Below are 16,352 nucleotides of genomic sequence, written 5' to 3'. Positions count from 1 at the left end.
ACGTCATCCGTCTGCGTCTGCTGGCTGACAGCTGATTGGCCCGTAGGCTGGGGAGACGCTCGTAGCTGAGGAGAGCGGCGGCGCGCGGGCGGTTAGGCTAGGTCGGGCTCTCCGCGGGCAAGGCTGTGCTTGGCGTCCTCGCACGCTGCGGGCTGAAGGAGGTCATGGCTGGGACACCGGCGCCCAACAGTCACAGGAAGCAGAGCGGCGGCCCGGCGCCCTTCCCTGGGCCATCGCGGGCCTTCGAGAACCCCCCGAGTAAGCGGGCCCGGAGCTTCTCGGAGGCCACGGTCCCGGACCCCGAAGACCCATTCGGCGCGCACGCGGAATTCACCGCGGACGACCTAGAGGAACTCGACATCCTCGCGTCGCAGGCCCTGAGCCAGTGTCCGGTCGCGCCTGGGAACCTGTCCAGTGAGTGCTCATGGGGCCTCTCCCCCGGGGGTGTGCGTACCCCTTCATCAGGGTGGCTCTGGCACGGGTGTCGTGCACCGATTCCCTTTCTAAGACGGAGGAGCACCGATCTAAGCGTGGTTCTATTTCACAAGGTCTTTTGATGTGGTGCTAAAACATCCAGAAGCCAAAAGACCTCACATACCCAGAATTGAAAATATAGAGACCTAGACTATTACTTATTTTCCTTGAAACATGACTACGACCACCTCAAGACTGTCACAATCCATGTGAGAGGATTTAGATTCTATGCAGCCCACTGTAACCCTTGGACAGCGTGATCATGGGTAGTGTCTGGCAGAGGCAAAAAATGGTTCTTACACAACGAATAATCTAGTTACCCAAAGGTTAGGAATGGAAACGACCACAGGCAATGAGCAAGCAATACCAAAACTTTCCTTCTTAGAGCTTACATTTTTACCTGAAGAGTGAGTGAAATCTCTGAACTGTCAGAAGGATTTGATGGGCCCTTTGCATCTGTACTTAGCACTTAAAGCATCTGAAAAAATAGGATTATTCCTGGAAACGTGGACCTCCATCTTTCCAGCAATATTGCCTGGAAAACCAGGCACTAGAAAACACTCAGGGATGACCAGAGGTTTTATATGGCAGTAGTTAGCACTACTCTCCACTTGGTGGCGCCCTGCATCACTTTACCTTAATCCATCCCTGGAGTCCCACGACTCCCATGGAATAGATAGATCCATGTTGTTCACCACCGTGTCTTTAAAGACCAGCAGAGCCTGTGCCTAGCATATTACAGTAAATGATATTAATGCTATGTTGTAGTTATAGCCAGTGAAATCTCAGCTATTAGCTGAGAGTCTTGATATTGGGGGAGGGTGTAAAGGGAGAATATTCAGACATGTTATTTAGATATAAACTTTATGAGTTTATATCATGTTCTGAGATTGGGAAGTGCTGATATTGTTTACTGGGTCTTTCTCAACTTGGCTTTCAAGACAAGCATTTATGACAAAGGTGTGGTATATACTGAGTCCTGAAGTATATATGGGATTTTTTTTTTCTTCCAAGCCCAGGTTCTTACTCTATAACTAGGCTACCCTTGAACTTGAGATCCCCCTGCCTCAGCCTCCCAAGAGCTGAGATTACAGTTCTGTGCCATGATACTCAACTTAATGGGAACTATTTTTTTATACAGGTACTCATAATGTCCACCAATTAGATGGGTTATGGAATAGTCCTATGAGGAAAAACAGAGAAAATGCTCCAGTTAAAGATAATTTTGAATTAGAAGTACTTCAGATACAATACAAAGAACTTAAAGAAAAGGTATGTAGCTTGTGAGGTTTCTTTCCTTGCTTGCTTATTTGGTCTAGTGCTGAGAATTGAACCCAGGACTTTACCTTTACACATGCTATAAACAGAGACATTCTACTGCTAAGCTATACTTCCAGCCCTAACTTGTGCTATCTGTAGCTAATTCATTCATTTAGGTGTTAAAAAAGCATTGTGTAAAATATATAAAAGTTTTAAAACAAGCATCTAGATTCATCCCTCTGAAATGAAAGATTGGGGGAAGAATGCCTGAAATTTTATTTACTCTGTATATGTATGTAAGCCTGGGTGAGTTTATGTGCACCACATGCATGCAGGTGCCATGATGGTGCTCCTCTGGATCCAGAATTACAACTCGTTGTGAGCCACCTGATGTGGGTACTGGGAAAGGAACCTGGGTCCCCTACAAGAGCAACAAGTGCTTTTAGCTGCTAAGCCATCCCTCTAGCCCCCATAACCTGTATCTGTATATGAGGAACACCGCATCAGAGTGGTTGCTATTTCATTAGTTTTGTAAGCAATCAGACATCTTTCATATGGCCATTTGTAGGGCCGCTAAGAAAACCAGGAATATAGCATGGAATTTTAGTTCTGTGGAGTGTGTGAGCATAGTGTTGAATCAAAGCTGAAGAATCTGTATGTTAGGGGCAAGTATGTTCTAAAACTGTTCATGCTGAATATCAACTGGTTGGGCATAATTTACAGCTGAAATCAATGGAAGAAGAAGTCCTAATTAAGAATGGAGAAATTAAAATTTTGCGTGACTCACTGCATCAGACAGAATCCGTTCTAGAAGAACAGAGAAGATCACATTTCCTTCTTGAGCAAGAGAAGACTCAAGCACTCAGTGAAAAAGAAAAGGAGTTCTCCAAAAAGGTGACTCAACATTTGTTTTGCATGCTCTGGACAGTAGTTTTGCCTATTCACTAAATTCCACTAGAAGCAATAACCAAGGCTGGGTGTGGTGGGACATGCCTTTAATCACAGGAGGCAGAGGCAGGTGCAGCTCTATGAGCTCTAGGTCAGTTTAGTCTACATAGTGAATTCCAGGCCAGTTAAGGCTACATGGTGAGACAATGTCTCTAAAAAATAAAACAAAATGGAAGCATAACCAGTGTTGCCTAGAAATAGTCAACCACTGTTTATCTTAATAAATGGCTTGCACCTTTCTTCCAGGGTCTACCTTTGGTTTGGAAAAGGACTAAGATGAAACTCAGCTTTGCTGTGGTTGTTAGTCTTGGCAGGATAAGTCACTAGCTTAGAATTTCTAGGAATAGGCTTGAATTAGGGTTCTTTGATAGATAAGCAATTCAGTTACTTGGCTTATCAAAAAGGAAATATATTAGCGTCATACCCACGTCTAGGAAGACAGGGATGTACTAGGGCTTCAAATGACGTAAACCTCACCAGGATATGTTTTGACTCTCTGTTATAGACTTACTGCTCTTTCCGTAGTGTGTTCTGACTCTCAGGCTCATGTACATGTATTTCAAAACTCCAGAACCCAGTTAAGACTTGGGCTTACTCAGCCAGGCATGGTAAATACATGTTTATAATGCTAGCACTTGGGAGGCTGGTACAACAGTGTTACCATAAGTCCAAGGCTAGCCTGGGCTATATGATGGGACTCTGTTTCAAAAAGGAAAAAGAAAAGAAAAAGACTGAGGTTTCCTCATTTCTAACTTAAGAGGTTTTTTTTTTTTTTTTTTTTTTTTTGGTTTTTAGAGACAGGGTCTCTCTGTGTAGTTTTGGGGCCTGTCCTGGATCTCGATCTGTAGACCAGGCTGGCCTCAAACTCACAGAGATCCCTGGCTCGGCCTCCCGAGTACTGGGATTAAAGGCATGCGCCACCACCGCCCAGCTCTAACTTAAGAATTTTAAAGATGCCCCTGAGTGGTATTAAGCCAGGTACCTGTTTCCAGACAAGTTCTAAAACCAATCATTTAAATCCCAGTCAGGTAGGAAAGGGAGGTTATGTTATGTTCTGCAAAGAAAATGGTAGTATCCGGTATCTACCACCACTTTCCTTCAGAACACCTCTGTGCTGTGTCAAGGATGTGCACCCCCACCCCCTTTTTAAAGTACAAGGGAACAGTGAGGTGGACAGTAACTAGAGTAGTGTCTACCTCCATTACTTCCTTTGACAAATTTTATATGCACATGTACTTGTACCTAACACAGAACAAAGATTGTTGGGAGGCCCAAGTGTGACTTTTTCCTGATGTAGTACTATAGCCCAGGCTGGCCTTAAAGTCACTTTGTGGCCAAGAATGCCCTTAAACTTCTGAACTTCCTGCTTCTGCCTCCTGAGTGCTGGAATTAAGGCATAATTGCTGCCACGCCCTGTTTATTTGGTGAGAGACATTACACCTGGGGTGCATGCTAGACAAACACCCTTCCGTTTGAGCTACAGGTTCCTTTTCCTCCTCCAGTTAGTCCCTCCCTCTGCTTTCCTATTACACATGTCCCATTACTCTAGTTCCCAACTTGCTTAAGATTTTTCTCCCTCTTCTGATGCTCTTTCTAGTTTCACAACACACACACAGATCTAAGCACACACAAATACACAGATCTAAGCACACACACACAGATCTAAGCACACACAAACACACAGATGTAAGCACACACAAACACACAGATCTAAGCACACACATACACACAGATCTAAGCACACACAAACACACAGATCTAAGCACACACATACACACAGGTTTGAGTAAAACTGCCAGATACCCTGCCCAGACTTTGAAGATGACCTAGGATTCTGTACCCCTAAGTTAATTAACAGAGGAGCAGCCAAGTCCTGTGAAAGCGGGAGAGGATTGAGAGTTTGACAGCAGTTTGGGGAGCAGAATATGTATCATGGTGTGGAGGTGGAGCCCACAAACCACATTCCTGCTGAGAAAGAGCATCTCCTCAAGCTCCATGCTGAGTGCTATACAGTCATCATTTTGCTTAATCCCCAGTCCCAGCCAAGTACTTGTGTTAGAGATTCAGAGCCTAAACAAGTAATGGGGCTGGTTTTTGAATGCTCATTAACTGCTTCCACTGTAGAGTCTGACTTGCCTTTCTAGAGTATTTTTCAAGGGAAAATCAGCTAATATTTGAGGACATTTATATTGTAGCAGACTTTGATAATTATTTTTTTTATTGTTTTCCTTTATTAGCTTGAAGTTTTGAAGTTAAGGGATTATTGATTTTGTTGTTTTGTTTTTGAGACAGGCTCTCACTATGTAACCCTGGCTGCCTCAGAACTCAATATGTAGATCAGGCTGGTCTCAAACTCAGAGAGTCACCAACCGTACCTGCCTCTGCTTCCGGAGTGTTGGGATTAAAGGCATATACCACCACACACATATTTTGGGCTATGTGACGATAGTGCTACCACAAATATCTTTCTTTGGCTTTTTCAGCTTCAATCATTGCAGTCTGAACTCCAGTTTAAAGATGCAGAAATGAATGAATTAAGGACAAAACTTCAGAGCAATGAACGAACAAATAAACTAGCTGCTCCCTCCATTTCCCATGTCAGGTAAGGAGCGTGCTAGACGGGTAGTTTAGTTGGCATAATTCTGTAAAAAGCCTGACAGCTCTCTGGATTGTTCTGAATGAGGCACTCCTTCCTAAAGGATGCAGAGGTGACTGGTTGAGACTCGATGGTCTGAGCCATTCAGTCTAAATGTCCTCACTCCAGGAGTGCTCACCCTGCGCGGGCACCAGTGACACAGTGACCCGGGAGTGCTCACCCTGCAGGGCACCAGTGACACAATTCCTTGAGACTAGGAAAAGCTGAAAGATAATGTCTAATTCTTTTTAAAAGGGAAAAAGGTTTATTCTGGCTTATAGTTCAGGGAGTCCAGCCCATCATGTTGGGGAAGGCACGGCAATAGGAACTCACGGCTGAGCAGAACAGGAAGCAGAGAGAGAGGACGCTGGTGCTCAGCTGGTTTCCTCACTCTCCCCTTTTTAGTCAGTCCTGAACCCAGTCTATGGTGTGATGCCACCCACATTCAGGGTAGGCCTTCCTTCACATTTTGAGAACAGACCAGGCTTCATTTTCATGTAATTTGTTTAATTAACATGCCCCCCCCCCAAAAAAAAAAAAAAAAAAAAAAGCATGAGTGTATTTCAGTCCTGGCTGCCTAAAATATTTTGCTCATTTGTTATCTGGGACCTTTGTCTTACAGCCCCTCCTCTGCTGCCAGATGTGCTCAGCTTGTTAATGATCTGTGCCCTGCCCCTGCCTCCCACAGCATCTGTCAGTGTCAGTGTCAGCCTTGACATTTGAGCTCTTTCTGGTATGGAACATTCTCCTGCCCTTGCTCATGTTGGGCAGAGTGTGAAATTGAACTTCCCTTGCCTTGCATGCTTCAGGTGAGACGGGAGAGATGAGGAACTCTGTCTTCCTCTTCAGCCATCAGTAGGAGGAAGGCAGCCTGGGTGTTGTGTGATCTGAGCGCTCAGACTGCCATCCAGTGTGAAGCTTCAGTGCTGAGGAGTTACTCAGTTTCCAATACACTTCTTGATAGACCCCTTGGTTTTAAAGATTTTTTTAAAATTGTGTACATCTGTATGTTTGTGTACAGGTGTGCATTTGTGAATGCCAGTACCTATACAGACCAGGAAAGGGCACTGGACTCCCTAGAGCTGGAGTTACAGGCATTTTTGAGCTACCAGACATGGGTCCTCTGCAAGAGCAGTATTTACTCTGAATGCAGGGCTATCTCCAACCTATGATAGACTCTTTTGAAAGTTTTTGAATCCTAAAAATTGGGTTGTTCATTTAAAAACATTTTTGTGGATGTGTGTGGAATTGTAAATAGTAAAGACTAACAGCCAGTATTTTTGGATGCCTAAGAGAATATGAAAATAAATGCTACCTTTAATATAGACTAACATATCCATAATAGATAAAACTTCTAGTCATAATGTCTAGACATGAAAAGTTTAATTGATGTTAGAAATTTCACAGCTGTGTATTTTAAGAGGTTTTAACAGAATCATAACTTTTGCTCTCATAACTCTTTCTAGTCCTAGGAAAGGCTCTTCGGTGGTTATAAAGTCAGAAGCATGCTCTCCACACGTTGGAAAATCAACTTTCCCTACAAAGGAATCTTTTAGTGCTAACATGCCACTCTCTTATTCCTGCCAGACTGAGGAAGGATACAAATTTCTGGTGGAACAAGAGGGTAAGTCAAACTAATAGTAATCGATTACTATAAGGCTGCCCCTTCTAGTGGCCTAAACAACAACGTTTACTTTCTTTTTGAAAATTTCTGTGCTTTAGCAGTTTGACACATGGAGATCATATTGAGGCTGGAGAGTCTTTTTTGTTGTTTTGTTTTTCCTCCTGGCTGTCCTGGAACTCGCTCTGTAGACCAGGCTAGTCTCCAACTCACGGAGATCACATGCCTCTACCTCCCAAGTCTGGAGTCTTTTAAGGTGGCTCTGAGACTCATTAGATACATTGCCGCTCATCCCGCCATCAGCCTTTTCAAATTGCTGCCACTGCTCTCCTGAGAAACTGCAGCCACATTTTTGGTGTCTCTAACTAACAGAGTACCGCACTGTAGGCAGAGCAGAGTTCTGCCTGTTACAAGCAGGCAGAGCACAGCAGCCTGGATAGCAGTCCCGACCACACTGCTTACTAGCTTATGAACAGCTAATTATGACCTCTATCGTATGGGGTTGCTCTATGAAACTAATGGGCTCATGTGTGTAAAGCTAGTGGTTGTTATTTTCATCATATTGCTTCATTTACAGTGAGGCAAACAGATTTTCTTTTTAGGGATCTGGAGGTACTTTGGCTCTGTTTTGACTGAGTTTGAAGAAGAGTCTTTTAAATATTGTGTGTAGGAGTTTCTGGAACACCTGTTCTTTTTTTTTTTTTTTTTTTTTTTTTTTTTTTTTTTTTTTTTTTTTGTTTTTTTCGAGACAGGGTTTCTCTGTGTAGCTTTGCGCCTTTCCTGGAGCTCACTTGGTAGCCCAGGCTGGCCTCGAACTCAGAGATCCGCCTGCCTCTGCCTCCCAAGTGCTGGGATTAAAGGCGTGCGCCACCACGCCCGGCGGAACACCTGTTCTTTTATGTTCAGCTTTTGATTCACATTTTTTCCAGTTTCAGATAATAAAACCCACAGTCTGAGAGGTAACCCCATGAAGCAAGATGTGCAGCAGAAAATTCTTGCTGATAGCTGGATGCAGAGATCAAACACTCAAGGTACCAGAATACCTGCTTTTTGGTATAAGCCTGCATGGCTTCCATTTTCCTCTGTGATATACAGAACTGCCTAGGGGACCATCTGAAAACCCACCGCAGACAGTTCTTTAGAGTGTACTGGCGCATAAGAGTCTGCAACTTAGAAAGAAAAAGCCGGGCAGGGGCGCATGCCTTTCATCCCAGCACTCGGGAGGCAGAGGCTGGCGGCCTCTGAGTTTGAAGCCAGCTTGGTCTACAGAGGAAGTTCCAGGACAGCCAGGGCGACACAGAGAAACTGTCACCAAAAACCAGAGGGGGAGAAAAAGAACAGAGGAAGGGAGGGAAGAACTCTCCCATGTAAGAACATTCTGGAGTCACCTTGTCTTTTGCAGGTTCTATTTTGATAAACCTGCTCCTGAAGCAACCTTTGGTCCCAGGGTCATCTCTAGGTCTTTGTCACCTCCTGAGCAGTTGTTCTGAGGTTCCTACTGGCACCCTCTTGCAGCCACCGGGGCTCAGTAGGTAAGCGTGAGACTCCTGAAAAGCTTGTTTGAGAAAGAGTTTCCACAAAGTATATGCCTTTCTGGTTCTGGCCAGCATGGGAGATTAATGGCATGTTTGGGGAAACTAGAGAACTTGGCAGACAGGTGATTTGGGGTCCTTGACCTAATCTGTTTTCTTTTGTTTCCAGTACCTTGGCTGGGATTTCAGGCCTCAGGACCATCAGTTCTCGTGATGGGTCGTTTTCCCTCTCTGCCCTGAGAGAAGCACAGAACTTAGCATTCACTGGATTAAATCTGGTTGCCAGGAGTGAGAGCTCACATGATGGAGACCTAGGAAAGGGAAGCAGAAGAGTCTTCCCACTCTGCCAGCTTCCTGGAGCTGTGCACCTCCTCCCACTTGTACAGTTCTTCATCGGCTTACACTGCCAGGCTCTGCAAGACTTAGCCCCCACTAAGAGTGGGGCGCCTGGGGACTCTCCAACACACACCTCTTGTGTGAGCCCTGGGGTAGAGACCAGCCCAGAGGACTCGATGTGTCACCTGGAAAGCTTCTCTGTGGCCTCACTCAGCATCCTTCAGCACCTGGTGTGCCACAGTGGAGCAGTTGTCTGCCTGTTACTGTCAGGCATGGGGACAGATGCTGCTGCCAGGGAAGGAAACCTAGTTCCGACGTGTACAGATACGATCTCAGCCTCCAGGGAGGATGCTCATGACCAAAAACAGCATCCACTATTGAAGATGCTTCTTCAGCTGGTGGCTTTCTCTTCTACAGCATCAGGTCATTTTCAAGCCAATGTCCTGAGCCAGTGCCTCAAAGTTTTGGTGAAATTAGCTGAAAACGCTTCCTCTGATTTCTTGCCCAGGTATAAAGACTCACAGGAGGCATGATTCCCTATGGGTCTGCCCTGACCTCTTGAGGTCTAACCTGTGGCTCTTGCACTTTGTTCAATCTTGACTTAATTCAACTCCTCAGCTATGGCTTGATTCAGGGAGTTCTGAAGTGATGGGAAGGGGGCCAAGTAAGCAGAACACATGGAGTAAGGCTGCCGTAAGTGTCCTGCCGTGACGAAGGCTGAGTTAAAAGGCCTTTGAACCTGAGATGTGTGAAGAACATGGCACAGCATATTTAAATTTGGTAGAGTTCTGTAAGGAAGCAGAGTACCAGGAGGGTCTGCAGCCATGAGCTGACCTTGCCGGGAGTCTGTCAACCTTGTGTCCACATCTGGTATGAGTCAGGTCACTTGCTTCTTAAGAGGAGTTTGTTGGAGGTGATAGTATAATGAATCTAGCTCACCAAAAAACAGTTGTTATAAATTACTAATCTGGGGTGCTAGAGAGATTGCTCACCAATTAAGAGCTCTTGTTTTTCTTGCAGAGGACCTGGGTTCAGTTCCCAGTACCTACATACTGTGTCTGGGAGCATACACAACCATGTGTTACCCTAGTCCCGGGCAATCCAGCAGGCATACATGTGGTGCACATACATGCATGTAGGCAAAACATTCATACACATAAAGTAAAATAAGTAAATGAATCTTTAAAAAAATTATAAATTCCTAACTTGAGTTTAGAGCATTGAGGGCAAGATAGGGAGAATTATAAACACTGCTCAGCTTGCATGCTTGTTAAGAGGCCAATTCTTATGTTAAAATAATAGCGCTGCCTAGGTGCAGCTTCTGTCTAGTCTCTGCCAGGTATCATGGCCTATGCCATCAGCATGTGGCAGGCAGAGACAGGTGGATCTCTGAGTTTGAGACCAGAGCTATACAGTGAAACCCTGTCGCAAAAAAAACAGTGTCTTACATCTGAGCTCAACTTTTTTTTATCTTTTTTTTGAGGCAGGGTTTCTTGTGTAACTAGGCTAACCTTGAACTCAGAGATTCATTTGCTTCTGTCTCCTAAGTGCTGGGATTAAAGGTGTGCGCCACCACCGTCTACCCAACATTCCAATTTTTTAAAAGTGCTTCTGGATCATGTTTTCCACATAGTATTTTCTGGCCAGTTTTATCTGTCCTAAAGTGATGTATGAAATTGAACACAGCACTTGAGTACAGGATAGACAATAACAGGGGCAAAACTGCCATCCACAGGCCCCACTTATACTGGCTAGTTGCCTATTTCCTATGTGCTTAATGAATGAATACCAGAAACCACGGTTTCCCAATTCTGGTAGCAGACCACTCACTGTGTTCCTGTTCTGTTGACCATAGGGTATTCAGAACTCTAATCTAATGATGTTTCTACTGGCCAGACACAAGTGCTTCATTCCCTGGCTCAGGTGGCACTCATGACTCTGCACTCTGTGCTTTACAGAGCCTGGCTCAGTCTAAATGCTCAGTCAGTGTTTGTTAAACAAACCCTATGTTGAAGTAGGAAAACTTGTCTAAAAATGCCATAGGGAACACGTTAGGACAGTTCCAAGCCAGTAATCACGATAAGCCGTTGCTCCATCGCTTCAGACATAGCCCCCCACAAAATACTTCTCTGTAGATTTCATGTGCTCAAGATGAACTGCACAGCTTCCTCTTTACCTTCTCGTGAAAGCCAGGGTGGATGCCATCAGGGCTGTAAAGAAGTAGCCAGGAAACCTGCAGTCTGCCCTTCAGGCTTGAAAACCCTCAACCAGAGAGCATGATTCATGTACTTGTGTATACTGCTGCGATGTGTAGCTTGTTTCCATTTCTTTTCTTTTCTTTTTTTTTTTTTTTGAGACAGTCTCTCTACATACCCCTCCCTACTTGGCCTGGCAGAGAGCCACAGTACCTGGCAACTAAAGAACGCCCAATTTTTGCCTGTTTATAGAATGTGCTGTAAAACAGGAGCTGGAGAGATGGCTGAGTCATTAAGAGCACTAGTTGTGCAGGGTGGTGGCGCACGCTTTTAATCCCACCACTGGGGAGGCAGAGGCAGGTGGATCTCTGTGAGTTTGAGGCCAGCCTGGTCTACACAGAGAAACCCTATCTTGGGGTGGGGGGTGGGGAAGAGCACTTGCTTTTCCAGAGGTCTCGGGTTCAATTCCCAGCACCCACGTGGCAGCTCACAACTCTGTAACTCCATTTTCAGGGGGCCCGACACCCTCACACATACATGCAGGCAAACACCAATGCACATAGGAAAAAAAAAAACATAAGAAGGAAAAAAAAAGTGCTATAAAACAAGTTTACCCCAAATAGTGAGCCTTTGCTTTCCAATGACACACTGAGATGCCATACATGTACAGATTGGTACATATATACAGCCTCAGTCTTTTAGGAAGCCTCTCTCCCACCCGCCAGTTCTCCCTCATGCTGATGTAGGTAGTGTGGATAGAGCAAATCTAGCCCTTGGGACCTGGATCCTTGGCCATGGCCATCCTTTGTGAGACCTGAGGGGGAAATAGCACTCATTTTCATTCTCTGTCTATCTCTCTCTTTCTCCCTCTCTCCCTCCCTCTCTCTCTCTCTCTACACACACACACACACACACACACACACACACACACACACACACACACACAGTGCGCCCCATAGTAGGTACCTTTTCATAGTAGCTAACAGAGACCAGTGTTTTCTGACAAGTGGAGAAAATGGTTTTCCTTGTTCTGTGAATGGCCTAAGACAGAGCGGTAGCCACATCCACGCTTGTTACTTTTAGAGCCCTGGCCAGTCCTGTGATGTTAGACAAAGAACATTTCTCATGCTGAAGATATGGACCTGCATCCCTGTTGAGAGCAGATGCAAGAAAGGGCCTGGGGTGTGGTCATGCAGCCCAGATCTAGGGAGTCCTGTCCCATTTACTTGATACAAAGCCACATAAGGACCTATCTTCTTTTTTAGGGTGAATGAGGGATTGTGATATGGTGGTGAGACTCAGTTGCACGTAGCCCAGGCTCATCTCCAACTCACTGTGTGGTGGATTCTGCCTCTGCCCCCTAAATACTGAGATTACAGGCACGTGCCCCCCCCCCCCCCCACTGAAGGCTTGTCATTTTTAAGCCACAGCAGACCTGTAGTAAAGGTTAGCACCTGTCTACTGTGACAGTCTTAAAGCAAGTAGGCTATGGCCAGGCCAGCATTTGAACCCATGTCTCACTGCGTTAAGTGTCCTTTTGCAGTGTGTCCTAACTGTGCCCATCCTTCAGGTTCTCCTGTGTGCTGCCGGTGTTACCACAGTGCCTCAGCTCAGAGCTGCCACTGCCGTGTGTGCTCCTGGCTGCTGAGCTGCTCTCAGTTCTGGTGGATCATGACAGCCTTGCACAGCAGCTGTGCTCCCATTCCGGTAAAGTGGGAGGGAGGGAGGGAGAGAGGGAGGGCTGGGGCGGGGACAGGTTCCGAGCCTCTCAAGGGCTTCTGCACTTGGACCTCAGCTACAGTGACAAGGAGACCCTGAGTAAGGCTGAGCATCCTTTTCAGAAGGCTGCCTTCTCCTGCGGCTGTACATGTACATTACATCAAGGCCTGACAAAGTGGCCTCAGAGAAACAGTGGCTCCAGCTGGAACAAGAGGTAAGACTGGGAGACTCAGAGACTGCTACCCTTCACCCCTTCCTAAGAGCCCAGGGTCTCCTTTCCTCCTGTGGGAAAATGGGAGCTACAATTAATTCTGATTAGTTGGTCAAACAGCAACAGGTAAAATTTAGGGGTTCCTCACACAGATGCAATACAAATGTGCCCAGGATTACAGTGGACTCTGCAGTTGCCTGATAATGCTGCCTGGGCTTTGGGCCTGATCCTAGTCCCAGAAGTGGGTAGGCTGTTGAGATTCAGGTCGGAAAGCCTCAGATTACCACTCCTCAGACCCAACTTGTGCAGGCAAGCAGTTGGAGAAGTAGCGAGAACTCCTTAGACATGTCTGAGGAAGCCCTGGTGACCTGTCTGTTCTGCAAGGGACAAACCGTCTCTTCTTGCTCCAGGTGGTGTGGCTCTTGGCCAAGCTGCGTGTGCAGAACCCTCCCCCCAGAGGCGTCGGCTCTGACTGCCAGTGCAACATAGAGGTGAGCGGCCGGGGCCAACAACATGGTAGCTCAGCTGGGTGAGGGCGGTCCTGCTCCCTGAAGTGGCTGCATAAGTCAGTAGTCCTCAGTCTGTGCCCTCTCTTACCAGGCAGTCAGAGTGCTCACCGTGATGTTGCACAGACAATGGCTGACTGTACGGCGGGCAGGGGGTCCGAGGACCCAGCAGCAGAAGCAGACAGTACGCTGTCTGCGAGACACTGTGCTGCTGCTGCACAGCCTATCTCAGAAGGACAAGCTCTTTACTGTGCATTGTGTGGAGGTCCTGCATCAGTATGACCAGGTGATGCCAGGGGTCAGCATGCTGATTCGAGCCCTTCCTGATGTGACCGACTGTGAAGGTAAGTCAGCAAGAGGAGCCTGTCCTAGCTAGCCCTCATGTGCCTCTGCCTGATGCTCATGAAGTGTCAGACTCCTTTGCTGGACTTCTCCCCACCACCAGAGCCATTCCTGGCACTGTGGACATTACCTTCCTGCTCTGATTCTTTGAGTGTGCTGGGTTGTCCTTTGATCATGTCTATTGAATTGGCCTAGCTGAGCCATGGTTTTTCCAGAAATGTCTGTCCCAATTGCTTTTGTATCACTTTTGCTCACAGTAGCTGAGGGAGCAAAGCCTGGGCATGGAAGGGACTGGTTAGTTCCTGTGTTGGTAGGGGAGGATGGGTAGACCTCCGAACCTCAGCACCATCAGGTTTAACCTCAGAACCCTCTTCCTTTTGGCTTAGAGGCAGCCCTGGATGACCTCTGTGCTGTGGAGGCAGATTTGGAAGACTCTGAAATGGACTGTAGCTGAGGGCTTGAGCATCCGGCCACAAGGTGGCACCAGCTCCCACCACGCTGTCTTCGCCATATCCACTGATTAAAACTGAAGTTCCTGCTGAGAACAACAACTTTGTTTCCTGAGTCTAATTTGCGTGGCTGAGAGGGAGGGAGGGATACAGCAGACTAGGAACTAGCTTGATTAGATGCCTCTCCTTCCCTCCCCTGCTGGAGTTGAGATGGTCCCCATGGTAACTAATCTGCCTTGAGGAAAAACCCTGCCCCTCTTCGGGAATTGTCCTGAGTCATAGCTTTGGGCTGGGGCCATGGGGAAACACTTGGTTGTATGGCAGAGAAGGCAGCCCTTTCCCTTTCCTAGGAAGGCCTGGGAAAGTGGGCCAAGGACTAGGAAAAGGCACACAGAGTCATGGCAGAGACTCGCAGACATGTCTGAATCCTGGAGACAACTCCGTTTACGTGGGTTGTCAGTGTGGGAGCACTAGTCTGTTTTATCGGCCAACAGGATCACAGCTGTGGATCTAAGGCCTTTGGGGTGCTTGGAGAGAGGGAGGGAGGGCTAGGCCTGGCTGGCTGACTAGCTGGGCGGGCCTTGTTCAGGAGGCAGGCCTATGGGCGGACCCAGGCAGTTTCACTTCCTGAGCCGCGGCTGCCAGCAGCAGAACCAACTGAGCCTTGCTGCCTGCCTGCTTCTCGGTAAGTGTGGACCCCAAGGGTATGGGGTAAGACAGGAAAGGATAGGTTTCCCTTACCCTGAAGGTGGTCAGCACCAGGGAAGGGCTCCTCCCCCAAAAGGATAGTAGTGTGCCATCCCACTAGGAAACAACCCCATCTTGTAGCTTTCTGCTCTGAAATGGGTCCTGGATCGTGCTTGACTGAAGGGAAGGTCTGACTGAGCTGTGCTTCTGCCCACACCCTATCCACACCCTGTCCTGGCCCACTTCAACTCTGATGGCACTCATCTACCCCATGTTCCTTCCCAGGCTCAGCATGGGCTCACAGGCCCTGCCCCACGGTCCCATGCAGACCCTCATCTTCTTGGACCTGGAAGCCACTGGCCTGCCTTACTCTCAGCCCAAGGTCACAGAGCTGTGCCTGCTGGCTGTCCACAGATATGCCCTGGAAAACACCTCCATCTCTAAGGGGCAGCCACCTCCGGTGCCCAAACCACCCCGTGTGGTGGACAAGCTCTCTCTATGCATTGCGCCAGGGAAAGCCTGTAGCCCTGCAGCCAGTGAGATCACAGGTCTGAGCACAGCGGACCTGGAAGTAAATGGGCGTCAATGCTTCGACGACAACTTGGCCAGCCTGCTCCAAGCCTTCCTGCAGCGCCAGCCACGGCCCTGCTGCCTCGTGGCACACAATGGTGACCGCTATGACTTTCCCCTGCTCCAGGCGGAGCTTGCTATGCTGAGCGCTAGCAGCCCTCTAGATGGTACCTTCTGTGTGGATAGCATTGCTGCCCTAAAGGCCTTGGAGCAACCCAGCAGCCCCTCAGAGCACGGTCCAAGGAAGAGCTACAGCCTGGGCAGCATCTATACCCGCCTGTATGGGCAAGCACCAACGGACTCGCACACTGCCGAGGGCGACGTTCTAGCCCTGCTCAGCATCTGTCAGTGGAAGCCACGGGCCCTGCTGCAGTGGGTGGACAAACATGCCCGGCCCCTGAGCACCGTCAAGCCCATGTACGATACTGCAGCCACTGCTAGACCGACCAGCCCAAGGCCATATGCCGCCACAGCCGCTACATCCTTGGCCACAACCAACACAAGCCCCAGCCATGGCAGGAGCAGGCGACCCAAGAAGCTTCCTCCAGCAAAGGCCGCAGAGGCCCCATCCCAGGAGTTGCTGGCCCCACTGAGCCTGCTGGCCTTCCTGACCTTGGCAGTAGCCATACTGTATGGACTCTCCTTGGCCTCACCTGGGCAGTAAGCCAGGAAGGAAAATCTGACCAATAAAGACCCCCACAGCACTGACTGGCACTCGCCGCCTCCACTTCTTCATAGCCTGGGCAGACGAGGCACAGTCCCTGCCCCTTGCTCTCTTAGCAGGATAATCAAACCTGCTAGGCTAATAAAAGTAGGGGGAAAACAAGTTCAAGAGGTAGATAGAAACAGTATTTGGTGCATAGCCAA

General features: G+C 47.7%; 2 protein-coding genes across 5 annotated transcripts; both read left to right on the top strand.

Annotated features, from left to right (window-relative positions):
• The first annotated feature begins 22 nt into the window (after positions 1-22).
• On the top strand, positions 23-14,330 carry Atrip (ATR interacting protein). Of its 4 annotated transcripts, none has more exons than XM_006978286.4 (13): positions 23-414; positions 1,616-1,746; positions 2,458-2,628; positions 5,166-5,284; positions 6,784-6,941; positions 7,868-7,969; positions 8,341-8,470; positions 8,640-9,314; positions 12,572-12,708; positions 12,843-12,934; positions 13,342-13,422; positions 13,532-13,781; positions 14,166-14,330. In XM_006978286.4, exons 1-13 carry the CDS (start codon positions 165-167, stop codon positions 14,231-14,233), a joined length of 2,364 nt encoding a protein of 787 aa, XP_006978348.3. In that variant the 5' UTR covers positions 23-164; the 3' UTR covers positions 14,234-14,330. The 4 variants fall into 4 exon arrangements, 2 of the variants coding, with proteins under 2 accessions (XP_006978348.3, XP_015852473.3); XM_015996987.3 differs by having other exon boundaries at positions 27-414; positions 12,846-12,934; XR_013052946.1 differs by having other exon boundaries at positions 42-414; positions 8,640-9,229; positions 12,846-12,934.
• Positions 14,331-14,794: 464 nt separating this feature from the next.
• Positions 14,795-16,193, top strand: Trex1 (three prime repair exonuclease 1). Its single transcript, XM_006978287.4, has 2 exons — positions 14,795-14,913; positions 15,201-16,193. Exon 2 carries the CDS (start codon positions 15,208-15,210, stop codon positions 16,147-16,149), a length of 942 nt encoding a protein of 313 aa, XP_006978349.3. The 5' UTR covers positions 14,795-14,913; positions 15,201-15,207; the 3' UTR covers positions 16,150-16,193.
• Positions 16,194-16,352: the final 159 nt, after the last annotated feature.

The sequence above is a fragment of the Peromyscus maniculatus genome, chromosome 7 (assembly GCF_049852395.1).
Source record: "Peromyscus maniculatus bairdii isolate BWxNUB_F1_BW_parent chromosome 7, HU_Pman_BW_mat_3.1, whole genome shotgun sequence".
Classification (NCBI taxonomy): Eukaryota; Metazoa; Chordata; class Mammalia; order Rodentia; family Cricetidae; genus Peromyscus; species Peromyscus maniculatus.
Note: the sequence above shows the minus strand (reverse complement) of the source record. Positions and strands in the feature narration are given on the sequence as shown.